General features: G+C 37.5%; 1 protein-coding gene across 1 annotated transcript in view; it reads right to left on the bottom strand.

Moving 5' to 3' along the window:
• Positions 1 to 271: 271 nt before the first annotated feature.
• Positions 272 to 20,234, bottom strand: part of LOC136858593 (monocarboxylate transporter 9) — a 97,919-nt gene continuing 77,956 nt past the window's right edge. Inside the window, exons 7-9 of the mRNA XM_067138266.2 lie at positions 18,908 to 19,349; positions 5,967 to 6,158; positions 272 to 1,530 (exon numbers count right to left, since the gene is read on the bottom strand). Coding sequence (XP_066994367.1) covers positions 1,376 to 1,530; positions 5,967 to 6,158; positions 18,908 to 19,349 — 789 coding nt within the window. The 3' untranslated portion in view covers positions 272 to 1,375. The remainder of the gene's footprint in view (positions 1,531 to 5,966; positions 6,159 to 18,907; positions 19,350 to 20,234) is intronic.

The raw sequence follows: 20,234 nt of genomic DNA, 5'->3' as shown, positions 1-20,234 counted from the left end.
ATTTGTGGAAGCCTGCATGGCAATATGTAACAGAAGATTAGTGGAGAAAAATGCCAGATTTAGGCTACATTACATTGCTTTTAAATATCAAATTTTAAAACTATAAATATAATACATAGATAAAGTACATTTGAATCAATTTCGGAAGTTCAGTTTCAGTAAAAACCATTAACTGAATTTGTAAAATTAATTCCAATTGTGCAACATACAATATAACTGACAAAATCAGGAAGATTAACATCAATCACTATGATTAGGAGATAGACTGGATTCAAGCCACTGTTCCCATGTTACATTATTAAGTAACTTGCCTACATTGCATGCATTATTCTCTGCATACTCATTCACTACAATATGAAATAAAACTCGGTATGGAAAATAATCTTCTTTCTTTGGCACATCACACTCCTCCTAGCAGTGGACGGATCCATTAAAGAACATTTACGTAGAAACATTGCTTCCCAAATCACATTAAAGAGAGTTTTGTACTCTTGCATTTACTTATGGTATAAATAAGCATGTACTGAAATGAATCCACTGCAGCAGTATCTATCAGTAATACCTTTACAATTAAGACTGTCACCAAAAACACATAAAATTTCACATTATTTTCAGTTCAGTTTACTTTGCATTCCTTCCTTCATTTGTCACTTTCCATGCATCAGTCTTCAATAATGCACCATGATATTCAGTCTTCAAAATCTGCTTCTTGAGCAACATTCTTCTAACCCATATATTTATTTCATGAGTAAAAATTACACATCAGTTCCCTGAAACTGTCATTTTAATTCCTTTATAATTATAACAACATTTTATTCAAAATAGAGCACATCTATATTCCTCAACTCATACAAAACTAATACTTCTTTGTGAGGATAGCACATTATCCAAAAATAATTACATATATTTCATAGTTTCACATACCAAATCGTACCTGAATATTTTCACATAAATTTCCAGTCAGAGTTTAATAATTACTAAGCTTGTATTTCTTTTGAGAAGACATCAAGGAAGAACTTAAAACAACCAAGCTCAGTTGCTGCAACTGAACTGTACACCTTACAGGAGAATAACCACAGAATTACATGATAGTTAATTTTATTCAAACTGGTTAATGAAATCCTTACGAGGCAGTGAAAAATATTGACATTCCACAAAAGGAAAGTGTTTTGAATGGTTCATAATCCCCTACTCCATAGCTTTCTGTTGCTGTATAGCATCACATTGTCGTTTGTGAACGATAATTCATTGCTGCATAAAACAGCTTTCTATGGTGTAATCATTCCACGAATCTATTTTTTTTCCTTTCATTTTCCCTGAAAGAAGTGACTTTATATCATACCACAATTTGACCTTTGTGGTACACTTAGAAATGTTACGTGAGATCTTCGATGCTTGCTTTCTCCATCCTACGGGAACGTAGTTTACAAACCAGGTATTCAATGCCCCAAGCAAAGGGGCACAAGAAAATAAATAATGTTTGAAAATGAATGCAAATTGGATAGCTTTCAGTCTTGTCTCGGATCACACCTAGAACAAAAAAGAAACAAATTTAACATAATCAAGTTCTGTACCACACGTCAATGACAAAGCACTACATTAAAGTGATTGTTTATACTGTAGTGATAGCATAAAAAACATTTAAAATTAATTCAGAGAAAGTAATTATGGAAAGATTTCTTTCTCATGCAATATGGTATTTACGTTTTGTCTTGAATGATTTTTCCATACTCCATTTTGATTATTTCAACCTATTAAGTCAAACTTAACATAGGATATCCATAACAAGTATAGCATGCCTTTCATAGAATAATTCCATTTTATTATACTTTTTCTCCAATTAAATATAGTAACTTATTAAGCATTAGATCGCTAATTTCAGTTGCTTATATGTTCTGTTTAAGTTCAAGTTAACCCTACATGACTAAGTGCTTCAGATGAAAACATCACTTTGTTATATTATGTCTTAGGTAATGCTCCATTTAATAAAGCATTTTGAATAAAATTATACATAAAAACACAGAAGAATTTCTGCCTTCAGATGTTAAGAACACTGTACTCAGACCTAACACTGATTACTTTCTGTATCTGTTATAACCCAGAAATGTTAACTTTGTGATTTGTGGCAATGATCCTGATTTTTTATTCCTCTGTTATTGACAATATAATGGATTTTTTATTAACAAGGTCAATAAGCTAATATCGAAACCTACTTTGAAATTTTGCTAAAATTGTCCATGTCCTATAGGAAGTCTACTTACAAGAAATTAAGTGCGAGTATATGATGGAAGGTTCCGGAATTGAACCTGGAATATGTCATATGAGAACAGTTGATTTAGAATTAGACTAGACAAAAGAGTGACTGAATGGGTTGCTATATTTCTAGAAAATAGATCTCAGAGAATTAGAGTAGGTGAAGCTTTATCTGACCCTGTAATAATTAAGAGGGGAATTCCTCAAGGCAGTATTATCGGACCTTTATGTTTTCTTATATATATAAATGATATGAGTAAAGGAGTGGAATCGGAGGTAAGGCTTTTTGTGGATGATGTTATTCTCTATAGAGTGATAAATAAGTTACAAGATTGTGAGCAACTGCAACGTGACCTCGAAAATGTTGTGAGATGGACAGCAGGCAATGGTATGTTGATAAACGGGGTTAAAAGTCAGGTTGTGAGTTTTACAAGTAGGAAAAGTCCTCTCAGTTTTAATTACTGCGTTGATGGGGTGAAAGTTCCTTTTGGGGATCATTGTAAGTATCTAGGTGTTAATATAAGGAAAGATCTTCATTGGGGTAATCGCATAAATGGGATTGTAAATAAAGGGTACAGATCTCTGCACATGGTTATGAGGGTGTTTAGGGGTTGTAGTAAGGATGTAAAGGAGAGGGCATATAAGTCTCTGGTAAGACCCCAACTAGAGTATGGTTCCAGTGTATGGGACCCTCACCAGGATTACCTGATTCAAGAACTGGAAAAAATCCAAAGAAAAGCAGCTCGATTTGTTCTGGGCGATTTCCGACAAAAGAGTAGCGTTACAAAAATGTTGCAATGTTTGGGTTGGGAAGAATTGAGAGAAAGAAGAAGAGCTGCTCGACTAAGTGGTATGTTCCGGGCTGTCAGCGGAGAGATGGCGGGGAATGACATTAGTAGACAAATAAGTTTGAATGGCGTTTATAAAAGTAGGAAAGATCACAATATGAAGATAAAGTTGGAATTCAAGAGGACAAACTGGGGCAAATAATCATTTATAGGAAGGGGAGTTAGGGATTGGAATAACTTACCAAGAGAAATATTCAATAAATTTCCAATTTCTTTGAAATCATTTAGGAAAAGGCTAGGAAAACAACAAATAGGGAATCTGCCACCTGGGCGACTGCCCTAAATGCAGATCAGTATTGATTGATTGATTGATTGATTGATTGATTGATTGATTGATTGATTGATTGATTGATTGATTGATTGATTGATTGAATCAGTTAGACATCCTTGAACAATTCTAGATACTTGAGTCAGTGGTATGCATATTGAGTTCTCAACCTGAAAGCTAGTTGGATCTCAACAGATCAACCATCAGCTGCCACTGATAGCCTACGTGTCAATGAGGAAGCATACTAGAGGAATGAGGAGTGAAGTAGGCTTCCCATTGCTTTCATCACCGAGCCAGAAGGTGCAGTTGTATGTCAGTCTGCCAACCCCACTGACTTGTATTCACAAACCAACCCTATGAGCGACATTTTCACGTCATCCATCACAAAGGCAGACTGCATAATGAATGGCATTACTAGCATTGCTGATATACCTCAGTCATTTTCATATTGTCAAGGCCAAGGATGAGACTGAGACAAAAAAATGAAGGAAATAAACTTGATCTAGCCCACACTAGGAGACATGACGCACCCCTTATGCTGTATCTTAAAAAATTAGATCTGACTCGCCAAGAAGTCTTGGCTGCCACATACCTCTCCTTTTTTTTTTTTTTTTTTTTTTTGCTAGGGGCTTTACGTCGCACCGACACAGATAGGTCTTATGGCGACGATGGGATGGGAAAGTCCTAGGAGTTGGAAGGAAGCGGCCGTGGCCTTAATTAAGGTACAGCCCCAGCATTTGCCTGGTGTGAAAATGGGAAACCACGGAAAACCATCTTCAGGGCTGCCGATAGTGGGATTCGAACCTACTATCTCCCGGATGCAAGCTCACAGCCGCGCGCCTCTACGCGCACGGCCAACTCGCCCGGTCATACCTCTCCTTACATTCCTTGTCTATTACCTTGTCTGAGGTCAGTGGCATGGTAGTGAAGAGTCTTCATTGTTAGAAAGAGGGATTATTGTCAAGCGGTGTAATGAAGTGACTCGTTAGACCCCGTGCCACCAGTCCCATTTGTCGGAAGTACAACAGGAACAATGTCTAGGGTACCAAGTGACTTACTTGTGATATCATGTTAGGAATTCATTCAGTCAATCTCTTATCGCTGAAATGAGTTATGAGGAGTATGAGGTAAGGGTGTCATCTCTTTTACAGTCTGTGGAAAAGGAAGAAGTTTTAATGAGAGTGAGGATGAATTAGAATAGTAGACTCTTAACAGTGATCTGGGACCTAGCACTAATGAAGAAGTAGTAAATATTAGTGATGATGATTTACCTTTCTCAACAATTTTCGACCATAACAGGAAAGGAAGGTGTTACAAAATGGACAAAAATTTCTCCTCCTAAAAGCTCATGTACTCGAACTCACAACATTTCACTCATTTTCTGGGAGCGATGCTCACAGCAAGAAGTGCATCATCGCCTGAAGAAGCTTGAGGCATTATTTTCACAAATGATAATATGTTACAACTCATTGTAAACTGTGCAAACCTGGAAACTGAAAGAGTCAGAGGAAATTATACTCACAAACAAATTATCATGATTTTATGGATTGTCATGAAGAGAATAATTATTTCCAGTAGAGTAATTATTTTGGAAGGACCCCTCCCCCACCACCCAGGGATATACTGCAGAATCTGAGACTGTCAGCTGACTCAAGATGAGGTGTTTAATAAAGATTATGACAAGTTTTTACTTTTATAACATTCATGTCCTGTGAAGCTAATCAGTATTTGATATATACTGTACATTTATTTTTGATAACATATCATGCTGTTGAGTTCATAAACCTAATACATCAATATCTGATACATAAAAATAAATAATTTTGTTATTAGAGCAAGTTCAATCATAGTGGTCAGAAAGTACCCCACGCCACCTGTCACGTTATATCAACGAGCGCCACCTGTCCAGGGTTAAGAGATCATTTGATTTTATGAAGTCATACTCAATATTTGTAAATATTTATGTTTATTTCTACCCAAACACCTATGAAATTGAAATCTGGAACTTATATCGTAATGTAGTCTTGCCGTATCTCCACTCCAGCATACAAATTGTTAGAAGCTGATCAGCTGCAACCTGTCTCAGAAGCCAGCCTCAGGACTTGTACCATAGAGCTATAATAATTTTATTCATTTTATATCCAACTAATTACATTTTTCATGGTTTTCGGAGATCCTGAGGTGCCAGAATTTTGCCTCACATGAGTTCTTTTCCATGCCAGTAAATCTACCAACAGGAAGCTGGTGTATTTAAGCAGCTTCAAATAACACTGGACTAAGTCAGGATCAAACCTTTCAAGTTGGGCTCTGAAGGCCAGCATTCTACCACCAGAGTTACTCAGCCCAGCATAGAGGCATAAAATATTATGTTCTTGACTTCAGATTTAAAATTTAAAAAAATGAAGGGATTTTGGATATTGATAGGGAGGTTCATAGTCCACTGACTTTTCAGTCTATTCTTTTATAAACTCATTGCATGAAGTCTACTTAGATGAGTGACTTACTGTGCAATCAAAAGAAACTATCAGAAATTTCCATGGGACTTGATATTTTGCCTTAAAGCCTTAACATATAGTAACCAGAAATAATTTACTTACCTATGACTGGTCCAAGAGCTATGATGAAAATTCCTTTTCCCACCATATGTAGACCGAACCCTGCTGGTAACTTCTCCAGGGTGCAGTACTCAGAAATTGTGAGATTAAAGTTGATCAGAGTAGCTCCTCGGAAGAAGCCGTTAATAACCAAGGCCACCATCAGAGCTACATATGTAGACTGTTCAGCTAAAGCTGTAAGAAAATAATCCAAATATGGTAATAATTGATTGTTAACAGCATATATTGGAAGAGAAAATTGGAGATTATTCTATGTATTGTTCTTTATAACATAAATCACTGATTCTATCTTTGGGTTCACAAAAAGATAGCTTTAAGAAGTTGAGAAGAAGGTAAATGCTGCTTAGTTAAAAATTAATTTATTATGGTAGACAAAATAAATTTTGGATCCTAATCAGTAAAAACTGAAATAACTGAATGTCATTTTTCTATCTGGGAAACCAATCAATCAATGAATTATTTTCAAGTTATGGAACTGGCTTACGGAATATGAGTACCTCAGGATCATGTAAATTCAAATTCTGAAAAAAGTAACATCTGAACACAAAAAAAAACCAAAAGAAATTCTTTGCTTCCAAGTCCTCATGTTTTGTATACATCTGCAATGATCTAATTTTTCTCTCCAAGAGAGTTTGTCCCATGAAACCCCTTGATTTCAAAATTGACATCATCATCGTCATCATCATTTTACAGTTCCTGTTTCCCGGGTACTGTTGGCGAGCCTCTTCCATTCTATCTTATTGAGATACGTTCTGTTGTTAAAGACGTCTTTCAGTGTCCTTCCATCTTTATGATGTCCGTCCAGTGGGTTCTTGGTCTTCCCACCATCTGTTTACCTGCTACATGTCTCTCCAAGTTGCCACCTCCTTTGTGGCTCGTGTATTTTGAGACATTACACTGCCAAGGTATGTAAAGCTTTCTACACTTTCTAGTTGATGGTTTCCTAGCATGATGTTCACTCGTCGTCCCTCTGTGTTTTCTGCCATCACTACTGTTTTGGGTTCACTTATCTTGAGATTGAACTCCTGGAACTTAGCCTGCCATTCATTGAGTTTCAACTGTACTTGTTTCTCAGTTTCTCCCCAGATAATAACATCATCAGCAAAAGCCATTGCATTTAGTTCACCAGAGGTTTTCTTGATGTTCATAATGTCATCTATGATGGCGATAAACAATAATGGGGATAGTGCACTGTCTTGCTGGACTCCACTTTTGGTCTGGAACCAGGATGAATGTCCATCACCCAATCGCACATAGCTGGTGCAGTTCTCATACAGCATTTTGAACTTTCCTCACCAGTCCCTCTGGCACATTCCTTTTTCTCAGGCATTCCCATATCTTCTCTCTTGCAATGCTGTTGTATGCCTCCTCAATATTGAGGAAAACCATAAACAGATCTTTGCCTTTTTTCCAATAATTTTCCATTAACATATGGGCACTGAAGATTAGGTCTGTTGTGAACATGTTAGGCCTGAAGCCATACTGTTCCTCTTCAAACTGTAGCTCTAAGAAGACTCGCAATCTGCTGTCCAAGATTTTCTCAACAATCTTAAGCCCATGCGAAAGAAGTGTTATTCCCCGGTAGTTGGAGCATTTGGTTGAGGCATCAAACACAATCATTAACCCGGCTCAAGGGAGATAGGGTCATCTTCCTTATCCTTCACTTGAGTAATACTTGTCTGGCGCATTCACATTGCGGGGGTGGGTATCCTCCACATCAGTACGCCGGTGTGAAGAAGAGCTATGTTCAGGCAGGGACCAAGTCTCATGGGGTATAACGTGGAACCCATCCCCAGGGTTACGGGTGAAGACCTTAACGGCATCTTAGGCAGAGAAGGAGACCTTCGGAATGGCAAAGATGGTGGATGAGGCAACCCATCCTCTCTGGGTAAAATTAGAAGAGGAAACCACTGCCCTGTGGAGAAGAGGGATTTTCAAAGGCTAAGGGAGTAAACCCTGAAAGAAAATCTTCAGACGCGTTAGGCTTAGCAGATCAGCAGATGAGTAAATTTGTACTTGCTTTCAACTATAATACAAGCCTTGGATGGAAGTTTAAAAATGGAAATGGCAAGTCTCTGACTACAGTTGCGCATTATGATGGTAATGCTGATGTTTGTGCACATGTTAGATCAGAGAACAAAACCTGATTTGGAACAAGAAATATTTTAACATTGAATGGGAAGGAAAATGAATTGATTGGCCTAATGGAGAGATGAAAACTTGACATCCTGAGACTAAGTGAAGTAAAATGGAAAGGGAAAGGAATGAAAAACCTAAGAAAGGTAACATTAAAGAGAAAAGAAATGAAGCGGGATTTGTAGTGAATCAGAATGTTGAACCAATAGCTGAAGTTGAGTATGTAAATGAAGGAATTATAATAATGCACATACATGTAAACAAGGAACTACTGAAGATAGTACAGGTGTATACTCCACAGACAGGATGTAGCATGGAAGGAAAAGAAGAGTTCCTCAATGAACTGAAAAAACATATTGTTTGAGATGGGGTCATGATAATGGGAGATCTGAATACTCATGTGGGAACTGACAGAACGGGCATGAGAATGTTCTGGGCCCAGAAGGGTGTGGTGATAGAAATGAAGACGGAGAGAAACTGTTGGACTTTTGTATCAAAAATAACCTGATAATAAAGAAAACATGGTTTATGAAGAGGAAGCCATAAGATCAGCCAATATATATGGGATGGACAGTTATGGAACACTCATTGATTTTATAATAACAGACCAAGAATGAGGAATATACATCATGAATATGAAGATAATCCCCAGTGAAAGTATGGAAGGTGATCATAGATTGTTAATTGTGGAATTAAAACAAGTAAAAATCCCTAAAATTATATTGAAGAAGAGACCAAAGATCAGGATTTGGGAATTGGAGGAGGAGAATAAAAGAATGGCATTCCAAGACTGTATAAAAAATAAAAGTTGCCTAACACGGAAATATGAAGTGGAGAAGAAGAGTGGAACAATTTAAGACAGACATTTTTGGAAGCAGCAATTGAGATATAAGGTTAAGAGAAAGAAGACATGATAGTAAACAGACAAAATAAAAAAAGAAATAAAAGAAAGGAAAAAGGTGAGGAAAGAAATGGATAAGGAAAAGCAAAAAGCACATCAGAGGGATGTGAATAAGATAGAAAGGTTACACGTGGAATACAAAAGATTGAAACTACAAGTAAAGAGGAGTATCAAGGAAGAAAAGGAGAAATGTTGGGGAGATTTTACCAACAAAATTGAGCAAGATAGTTGAGGAAATCAGAAACTATTATACAGAGTAATAAAATCTAAAAGAATAAATCAAGAAAAAAATCGAGGCATTAGAGAGAGAAGATGGATCCAGAGTACACGACGAAAAGGGTCTTCAGAAGGTGATGGCAAAGTATTTTGAAAAACTTTATAATGAGGATGACTGCTCGGAGGAAGAAGGAGATAATAAAATGGAAATAATAGGCGGAGAAAAAGAAGAGAACCCGAAAACATGGTTGGAACTTGAAAGGGCAGTGAAAGCAATGACCAAAGGTAAAGCAAGTGGACTACAGTGGACTACATTGGCTATACAGAGCCCTCAATGCCAAATGGAAGGATGAAAGGATACCTGAAGATTGGCAACAAGGAAGCATTGTATCACTGTTCATAAAAGGAAATGGGAAGAAATGTGAAAATTATAGAGATATAACCCTATTATCACATGGGCTAAAAATAATGGAGAAAGTCATAGACAAAAGACTGAGGGATATACTGGTAATAGAAACACAATTAGAGGAAGAACAGTTGGCTTTAGACCAAATAAATCAAAAATAGACTTGATATTTACAGTGCAAACGATAATGGAAAAACATCTGGAAAGGAACAAGGAAAACATATTCGTATTTTTGGATTTGGAAAAAGCTTATGATACAGATAAGAGAAAACATGTATGGGAATGCCTACTGAAAAGGAATGTACCAAAATCATTAATTAACAAGATGAAAATTTTGTATCATGAGAGTAAAAGCAATGTACAAGTGGGGAGTGGTGACTATGAAACATTTTATACAAGAAAAGGTCTCAAGCAAGGGAATGCACTGTCACCATTATTGTTTATTATATTGATGGATGAAATCATAAAACTTGTAAAACAGAGTATTACTAGTGATGAAGTGAATGCTTTGTTTGTAGATGATGTGGTGATTTTGGGAAAAGGAAAAAAGGAAATACCTACAAAGGAGACTGGACACTTGGAATGAAAATCTGAAGGAGTTTGGAATGATTATTAGTAAAAAGAAAACTGTAGTCATGCACTGTGGAAAAAATAAAAAGAGAAGCCAAGTGAACATAGACGGAGAACGAGTAGAGAATGTAGAACAGTTAACATATCTGGGTAGCATTATTCATGGAAGTAATAAAATCAACACTGAAATTAATAACAGACTAAGGTACAACATTTTATCATAAAGTCAGAGAGCTTTTATGGGATGACAAATTACCCAAGAGAACAAAATTAACATTATATAAACAGTATTTCATACCAATTGTAATATATGGACTAGAAACGCTGGTAACTAGTAAGGGACAAGATAGTAAGATCTAAGCAGTAGAAATAACATTTTTTAAGAACATTGGTTAAAAAGACATGAAGAGATAGGATTCAAAATATTAAAATCAGAGAAGAGCTCAATATAGAACCATTAGTACAGAAGATACAGAAAGCAAGATTGAGATGGTTCAGGCATGAAAAAAGAATGGGAAAGGAATGGCTAGAAAGAAGGGAATTGTAAACAGAAGTTAAGGGAAAGAGACCAGTTGGGAGACCGAAAAGAAGGTGGATGGATCAGATTTGGAAGGACATTAGAGAAGCTGGATTGGATATGGCAGAAGTAATGGAGCAGGAAAAGTGGAAGGGAGAAAGGAGTGGAGGAGGCCTGTTAACCACACCTGGGCAACTGGAGTGGGACATTGATGATGATGATGATGATGATGAGTTGAAGCACTTTTGGCAATTTCCTTTCTTAAAGAGTGGGAAAATAACGACTTTGCTCCAATCAGTAGGTATTTTGTCATCTTTCCAAACTGCATTGAACACACTGTGTAGCCACTGTAAACCCTGGACTCCTGCTGCTTTAATCATGTCCGTGCTGACTTCATTGATTCTTGAGGATTTTCCTTGCAGCATCTTCTTAAGGGCTCCTTCTGTTTCTGTCCATGTAATGGTAGGTTCCTCTGTGCAAGTTTGAACAGCTGGTTCTTTTGTTCTCTGATCTGCTTCTGTCCTGTTCAATAGATAATCAAAATGATTCCTAAAACCTCTCTGATGTCCTGTTCCTTACTGACCAAGTTTCCATTAGGCTCCTCAATTTATTTCATGGTTTCAATTGAATTCCTTTTGTTTTTGATCACTACAGTTTTGAGTAAATTTCTCTCAGCACTTTATCTTCTGCTCTTCTACTATGCTTTTAACTCTCAATTTCTTGTCCCAGCAAACTTGCTTGAGGTCTCTGATCTTCCCCTTGTCCCTTACTTGTTCTGGCTTGGATTTCTCTCTATCTCATTCTTTTTGTGCTATGTTCCTTTCCTTTATTGAGGATCTTACTCTTTCATTCCACCAGGATGTCCCTTTTTCCCTGGCTCTCACATTTGTCATCCCGCAAACCTCTATTGATTTTTTTATCAAGGCATTTTAAAATCTTATCCACTCTACCTCACCACTCTCCACTTCTTCTGTAGGAAGTTGTCCTCTTATGAAGTCCTGATAGTCGGTACTCTTTCCAATCTGTTGTAGTTCCCACACCTTAACCTTAGGTAATTTCCTGGTTGTTATCTTTGGTACATTAATGTCTTTCAGATCTCCTACTAATAACTGATGGTCACTATTGAGGTTCTCACTTGGAATCACCTTGACTCTAGACCTGACATTTGATAATGCTCCTGTCCACAAAGAAAGGATCATAGAATCGTGATTCAAAGAAAATTCATATGGATGTGCTGGCCTACTCAATGCCCCAACCTGAACCCCATACAACATCTTTGGAATAAACCAGAGCACCGGTTGCACAGCAGATCGACTCTCGCAACAACCCAGCAACAATTATTCACTATGTTTCAGGAAGAATGGAAAAAAATTCCACCTTCACTGGATCATAACTTAGTGGAAAGCCTTCTGCAAAGATTAAACACCATAATATTATTATTATTATTATTAATATTATTATTATTATTATTATTATGATACGGAAGATGGAGAAAAGACAAAACGCCTGACGGCTGGTGCAGCGCAGGGATCGATCCTTGGTCCAGATCTTTGGAACGTAATGTATGATGGCTTGTTACGTTTGGAGATGCCAGAGGACACGAAGCTTGTGGGCTACGCTGATGATGTGGCCGCCTTGATAGTAGCTCGTAATGTTGAAATGGCTCAAATCAAACTGAACCAGGTGATGCGGCGCATAAAAGAATGGATGATGAACCACAGTCTAACATTAGCCGAACACAAAACGGAGATAGTTCTTCTGACGAGGAAAAGGATCGAAACTCTTGTACCAATGACTGTTGGAGAGTTAGTGATTGAAACATCTGCGAGTACAAAATATCTAGGAGTGACACTTGACTCCAAGCTCACATTCTGGAATCATATTCAGAGAGCGACAGACAAGGCAGTAAAATACATGACTGCACTTAGCAGATTAATGGGAAATATTAAAGGTCCGAAATCCAGCAAACGACGTCTTCTCATGTCGATGGTTCAGTCAGTGCTCTTATATGGCTCTGAAATCTGGGCTGAATCCCTGAGATTCGCTTGGTATCGGAGAAGGATAGCTGCCGTACAACGGAGAGCGGCTTTACGTATTGCATGCGCATACCGCACGGTCTCCGAACCTGCAATCCTCACGGTGGCAGCAATAGCCCCAATAGACCTACTTGCATTGGAGCGACATGAAATCTGGCGAACCCAAGGAGAGCTGGGAAAGAAATGTGCAAAGAAGCGTGCCTTCAGTCAACGGATGAGGCGATGGCAACTCAGATGGGAAAGTGACCCTCGAGGCAAATGGACCAAGCGACTGATACCACGCTTGGATATCTGGGTTGAAAGGGCCCATGGTGAAGTAAATTACTACCTCACGCAGCTTCTAACAGGGCATGGATATTTCCGGAAATTCCTGCATAAAGTGGGCAGAGCGAATGACGCAGCATGCATATACTGTGATGACATTGACGACGTATTTCACACCTTTTTTGTATGCGGCCATTGGACGATTCAGAGAAGATGTGTGGAAACTGAACTAGGAGAATTGACAGCAGATAATATTATTTCGGTGATGCTGCGAAACCAGGAATCCTGGGATCGCGTGGCAGTGTACATGGAGAATGTCCTTCGTCAGAAGAAGAAGGATTTGGAAGCATACGAACGTTCGTAAAGGAGAAATGAAGAAAGAAGACGTCTGAAAGACAAAGCACGATATCACCCTGAAGTAATGCGAGAGCGGTTCCGGGGTGATGATACACATCGTGGGAAAAGGGTGTGTGGTTTTTAGTGGGTAAGAATCCCACACACTTGTGGAGTGCGGACCCTTCACAAGTGTCTTTTGAAGATTTTCTACAATCCCTCGTAAAAAAAAAAAAAAATATATATATTATTATTATTATTATTATTATTATTATTATTATTATTATTATTATTATTATTATTATTATTATTTCCGGAAATTCCTGCATAAAGTGGGCAGAGCGAATGACGCAGCATGCATATACTGTGATGACATTGACGACGTATTTCACACCTTTTTTGTATGCGGCCATTGGACAATTCAGAGAAGATGTGTGGAAACTGAACTAGGAGAATTGACAGCAGATAATATTATTTCGGTGATGCTGCGAAACCAGGAATCCTGGGATCGCGTGGCAGTGTATGTGGAGAATGTCCTTCGTCAGAAGAAGAAGAAGAAGAATTTGGAAGCATACGAACGTTCGTAAAGGAGAAATGAAGAAAGAAGATGTCTGAAAGACAAAGCACGATATCACCCTGAAGTAATGCGAGAGCGGTTCCGGGGTGATGATACACATCGTGGGAAAAGGGTGTGTGGTTTTTAGTGGGTAAGTATCCCACACACCTGTGGAGTGTGGACCCTTCACAAGTGTCTTTTGAAGATTTTCCACAATCCCTCGTAAAAAATATATATATATATATATATATATATTATTATTATTATTATTATTATTATTATTATTATTATTATTATTTTTATTATTATTATTATTATTATTATTATTATTATTATTATTATTATTATTATTATTATTATTATTATTATTATTATTATTATTATTATTATTATTATCTTCCTGCAACAGCTGCAGGTTGCCCAAAGACAAAGAGTACCTTGACAACAGTAATGGATATGGATACAGTAGATAATGTGATCGTATGATGTTAAGTGTAGGCAATTGAGTGAGGCATGTCAAACATTTATTTGAGGTCCGCAAGCATGGTTCTTGAAGATCATGATGGACTTCTTGAGTGTGGTAATCACAATGTTATAGATAAAATCTCTATTCAGCCCAAAGGTATTGCAGAAGTTGACAAAAAATGTAGGTATGGTTCCTCGAGCACCTAACATCAAGCCGATTACAGAGATGGATGAGAGCTTATACTTTCGCTTATAGAAGTCCACCGTTTCTTCATAAAGTCTTCTTGTTTCTGCATCGACCTCTTCCGGCTGGTTTTCGTTGGTCTCAAATCCAATTGTTGGGTCAATGATGAAACCTTCAGAACAGGATGGCTTAAAAGCAATAATATCAATGCGTCGGTTCCTTCCTCTGTTGGAGAGACCATGTACTTCTTCATAGACAAAGTGTTAGCTATCATTGATCTGGCTACATTATAGCGTGAGGTGTGTAGTAATTCACCATGTGTACAGGCTAGAGCAAAAGGAGGTCCTATACGCTATTAGTTACATGGCTGACATCTTTGGAACAAACAGCAAGGGGTGAATGAAGACTTTTAGCCTAATAGTGTAGAAAATACCTGCAGAAAAAAAATCATTTAAAATGATCGGTATTATCCTGTTTAATGGCATTCTTGGATTATCCTCTTAATAAAAAGGGTTATCTTATTGGTCATCGTAGATATTTTCAGTTTGTGGTAATCTATATATAAAATAAGAGTTTTGTCTGCATATTGCTCAGAAGTCAGGTCAGGATCATCCTGCTACCATATGTGGCAGTAGACTACCTGCGACTGTTTGACCAAGGGTCTAGTGGCCAGTACGAAACCAGGCAAACTAAGGGAGAGCCAACGGCTCCAGTCGTAGGAGTTCTCCCTTAGCAGGTCTGATAAAACCTGTGCATAGGAAATGACACATGAATTTATCACAATGCTGCTGCCTTGTAGATTGGTTAGAGGACTATCAAAGGCTAAGGAAGTTAGGTTTGATAGAAAAACCTCACTTTGTGTTAGGCCCAGCAAGCCAGCAAGGGGAGAAAAATAAATTTGTTAAATCACTTTCAACAGTGAAATGAGCCTCAGGTGTAAACAGAAACCAAGTCATAGACCTCCTTCTCTGTATAATTCTGGTAAGGATGACGGTGATAAGCCTGAAGTTAAAATGGAATTATTCAAAGAAGAAAATTCAATGGATGAAAAAACAAATTCAAAATAGTAACATTAAATACTGTAACCCTGACTGCTAAATGTGAGGAGCTTGTAGATCTCATCAAAAGAAGAAAGATTGAGGTTCTTGGATTGAGAAAAAAAGAAAAATAAAGAGTAAAGGGAAAGGAAATATATTGCTGTGGAAAAGGTATAAATTCTATTGGCATGGAAGTAAGAAGAAAACAACGAATGCTGTGGCTTTCATAATCAGCAAGGTCATCAATGCTGTAGCTGATATAGAATATTTTAATGAACAATTTATTAAGTTACATCAGAAAATCAATAAAAACACCCTGACCATTATTCAGGTTTATGCTCTACAGACTGGGTGTAGTCAAGAAGAGAAAGATGACTTTCTTCAAGAATTGTCAAACAAGTTGGGAGACCTAAATGCTCAGGTGGGAATGGTAAGGACAGGGTACGAGGCAGGTATTGGTCCTCATGGATATGGAAGTAGGAACCATGAGGATGAATGACTCATTGACTTCTGTGTACGAAACAACCTAATAATCAAGAACACCTGGTTCAATACACAGCTGAGCCATAAGATGACAAGGTATAGCTGGAATAGAGAGTAGAAATCTCTTATTGACTATGTCATTGCAGACAAAGTGGCTGGAACATTTATTAGAAATGTGAAAGTGCTGCCAAGAGAAAGTTTATGTAGTGACCACGGGTTGCTAGTACCACCTTAGGAAACATGGCAAAAGTGGAAAGTTTGGGAATTTGAAAAAACAGACAAGAGGTGTGAATACCAGATGAAAAGTACGGACGAACTGCCCAAATGTGAAGTGGGAACAGTTGAAGAAGAAAGGCTTGGATTTAAGAAAACTCTGGTGGATACTGCAGTTAATATTGTTGAAAAAACAAGCAGCAGAGTTAGAGAGATGAAACCTCATGGTGGAATGAAACTTATCATCTTGTGAAAAGCAAGCAAGTTCAATTAAGTTCAAAATTAATACTCTGCAGGAGCTCCTCTTTACCAGTTACCACATACAGTCAAAAATCCTGCATCCTAACCAACAGAAATATCAGCAAACTACAAGCAGTGGAAACAAAGTTCTTAAGAATTCTGATTCATAAAATAAGAAGGGAAAAAATAAGAAATGACAAGATATGCCATCTTGTCCAAGTAATAAAACCCCTTAGTGAGATCTGTGTTGGTGCTAGGCTGAAACTGTTTGGTCATTCAAAAGAATGAACCTACAAAGAACAGCTAAAGTGTGGTTTGAAAAGGAACTTGAATGCAAAAGATCAAGAGGTCAGCTGAAGAAGAGATGGAGTGATCAGATTAGAAATGATCTAGTTGGATAAGTTCTGGATTTGCAGCATGTTACGGAAGAAGATATTTACTTGGATAGAAGTAAATGTAGAGCACTCATTCAATGTACCCGGGAAACTGGAGCTGGTTCAACATAATGGTGGATGATGATGATGATGACGACTATTGCTCAGAATTTAAAATATGGTGTATTTCTGTATTGGATGTGTCCACAGTACAGTAAGAAGGAAATGCAGTCTTTAATTTTCCATCTGTCTGTCTTTATGTATGTATATATGTATGTATGTACACACATCACAAGAAAATGGCTGAACAGAATTTAATGAAAATCAGTATGTAAAGCTGGGAAATAAGGCATAACAGTCTATGCTATAGTATAGAAATAATAGTTTAGGGGAAGATCTAGAATTTAATTCTCAAATCATTGGTCCTAAACATAAGAAAAGTTATAGAGAATATCATTTCCAATTTTTTATGTCTTATACAGTTGTACTGTGCTGGTATGAGATATTAATGAATTTAGACTTTTGTTGCTTGGAAATGTTGTTCGATCATGTTAATTGGTGATGGTGGCGGTGAGAAATCGTGAAGGAACAGTCATTAGAAGATTACGGCAAGACAGAGTCATGAAAGGAGGAAAAAGGTCTCCCTTTACATTAGATGCATAAATGTCACAGAGCTGGAAGAAAACTAATTGTGAAGGCCTAAAATATTGAAATTCCATAAAACTGTTCAACAATAATATTTTTTTTTTTTTTTTTTTTGCTAGGGGCTTTACGTCGCACCGACACAGATAGGTCTTACGGCGACGATGGGATAGGAAAGGCCTAGGAGTTGGAAGGATGCGGCCGTGGCCTGAATTAAGGTACAGCCCCAGCATTTGCCTGGTGTGAAAATGGGAAACCACGGAAAACCATCTTCAGGGCTGCCGATAGTGGGACTCGAACCTACTATCTCCCGGATGCAAGCTCACAGCCGCGCGCCTCTACGCGCACGGCCAACTCGCCCGGTAACAATAATATTACATTGACTATTGTTTGTTGTGATGTACTTTGTCTCTTCTGTGCTACTCATCTCCGAAGGATGACATTACTGCTGTGTGCCGCATGAGCTAAGGGAGTTACGTATCCGAGTAGAACAGCCTGTCTCAATATTAGCGGGAAGTAGCTGGGGAGTTGGATAATTTTTCCTTTTTTAGTATGCCATTCCTCTGGTTCATACATGTTCTGATAACTACTGGTTACCTGACATACTGGTTCGTTTTAGTATTCCAGCTATTTGATCCCTGCTGTGAGGTGCTGATAGGAAAGGGAAGTATGCAGACTTAACAGAAAATGGCAAAGCAGTTTATGGTGCTGTCTCTGGCTGGTTCATTTCAGCTCTGGATCTTGGCATTATTAGAATGTCAGCATAGTACAGTTTGTGAAAAATGTTGTTTTTCATTTCATCAAGCATTGCTTTTAACTGTGACATTGAGTTGGTTGAGAGTGTACTTTCTTCTTCTTTTTTTCTTTACAAGTTGCTTTACATCGCACCGACACAGGATGGTCTTACGACGATGATGGGATAGGAAATGTCTAGGAGTGGGAAGGAAGCAGCCGTGGCCTTAATTAAAGTATAGCCCCAGCATTTTCCTGGTGTGAAAATGGGAAACCATGGAAAACCATCTTCAGGGCTGCCGACAGTGGGGTTCGAACCCACTATCTGCTGAATACTGGAAACTGGCCGCACTTAAGCGACTGCAGCTATCAAGCTTGGTAATATTGTATTCAACAAGAATAGGTACTGATGTCATTGTAATGACCTATTTTATATTTTAATTCATTCTGACTTCAGTGTACTTTGAGCTACAGAAATTGCTAATATACAATACAGTAAATATATTAGATCTCTAACATTCAAAATTTTCTAATTATTTGAGTTTAATGAATTTATTATCTGAATACTGTAAAGTGAAAGATATGTAAACATGTGGAAATATTAAGAGAAAAACTTACCAGATCTTGAGAGTCCCAGGAAGATTGCTGAAATGCTGAAGATCGTGCGCCTTGTAATTTTCACACGATCACATATGGGAGGTAGCACAATTCTTGCTAACACATCAGCAATAGCAGTCATAGATAAGAAGAATGCAGTATCAGACTTATTGTAACCCAAGTCTGCTAAGAAGAAAGGTACGACCATTTTGAAGTTCAGTTCTGCCACATAGAAGATTGATAAGCCAAAAAGAATATTGAGAAAAATTGGATCTTTCAGCAAGTCCAGATCAAAGAATGTAACAATCTTCTTCCAGTAACTTTTTTTCTTATGTTTGATTTTCTGTAGTTCCTGTTCAGCTTCAATATTTTTGTTGATATCATTTAATTGTAATCGATTCTTTGCAGTCTTAGCACTGTTACGAATGGTGATGTACTCTTCTTCATCATCGCTGTTAACAGGCTGAAAGAAAATTATTAATTTTTAATTTTAGGCATGTTTTAGTTTAGAATGAATAAAGAAAATTTAGTAAATAAATACTAATTATTAATTGTACAGTATAAATGTCTGATACAAATCCTCCTATTCAATACCTTATAATATACTTCATCTACAGAGATATAGTTTAATGTGGTTCATGTGAAAATGACATCTCTTTAGATGCTGTTTAATGTGCTTCATGTGAAAATGACATCTCTTTAGATGAAGTATATTATAAGGTATTGACTAGGAGGATTAGTATCAGACATTTATACTGTACAATTGAGACCATCAATATGGAACGGATATCATGCAATAGTAATTCTTAATTACTAACATTTCTACTTTTTGCTAGTTGCTTTACATCGCACCGACACAGATAGGTCTTATGGCGGTGATGGGATAGGAAAGGCCTAGGAAGTGGAAGGAAGCGGCAGTGGCCTTAATTAAGGTACAGCCCCGGCATTTGCCTGGTGTGAAAATGGGGAAACCACGGAAAACCATCTTCAGGGCTGCCGACAGTGGGGCTCGAACCTACTATCTCCCGATTACTGGATACTGGTTGCATTAAGCGACTGCAGCTATCGAGCTCGGTAGGATGAGTTTTTATACTTTAGGAATTTTCAGATAATGTCTTAGTACAATGTCGAGGAATGATTACTTTGATCAAATTACGAAATCCACGCGAGCGAAGCCGTAGGTAATTGCTAGTGTATGTATACAATATTTAAAATTACTAAAATCCAACATATTTTTTCCATAAACTAAGCATCATATTCTTAAAATACACATAATGTCACTAAAAAAAAATGTTTGTGTCTACAATTTAAATGTTTGTTTCCACTCCTTCTGTTTGAAAACTTCTTC

Source organism: Anabrus simplex, chromosome 1 (assembly GCF_040414725.1).
Source record: "Anabrus simplex isolate iqAnaSimp1 chromosome 1, ASM4041472v1, whole genome shotgun sequence".
In the NCBI taxonomy this organism is placed as follows: Eukaryota; Metazoa; Arthropoda; class Insecta; order Orthoptera; family Tettigoniidae; genus Anabrus; species Anabrus simplex.
Note: the sequence above shows the minus strand (reverse complement) of the source record. Positions and strands in the feature narration are given on the sequence as shown.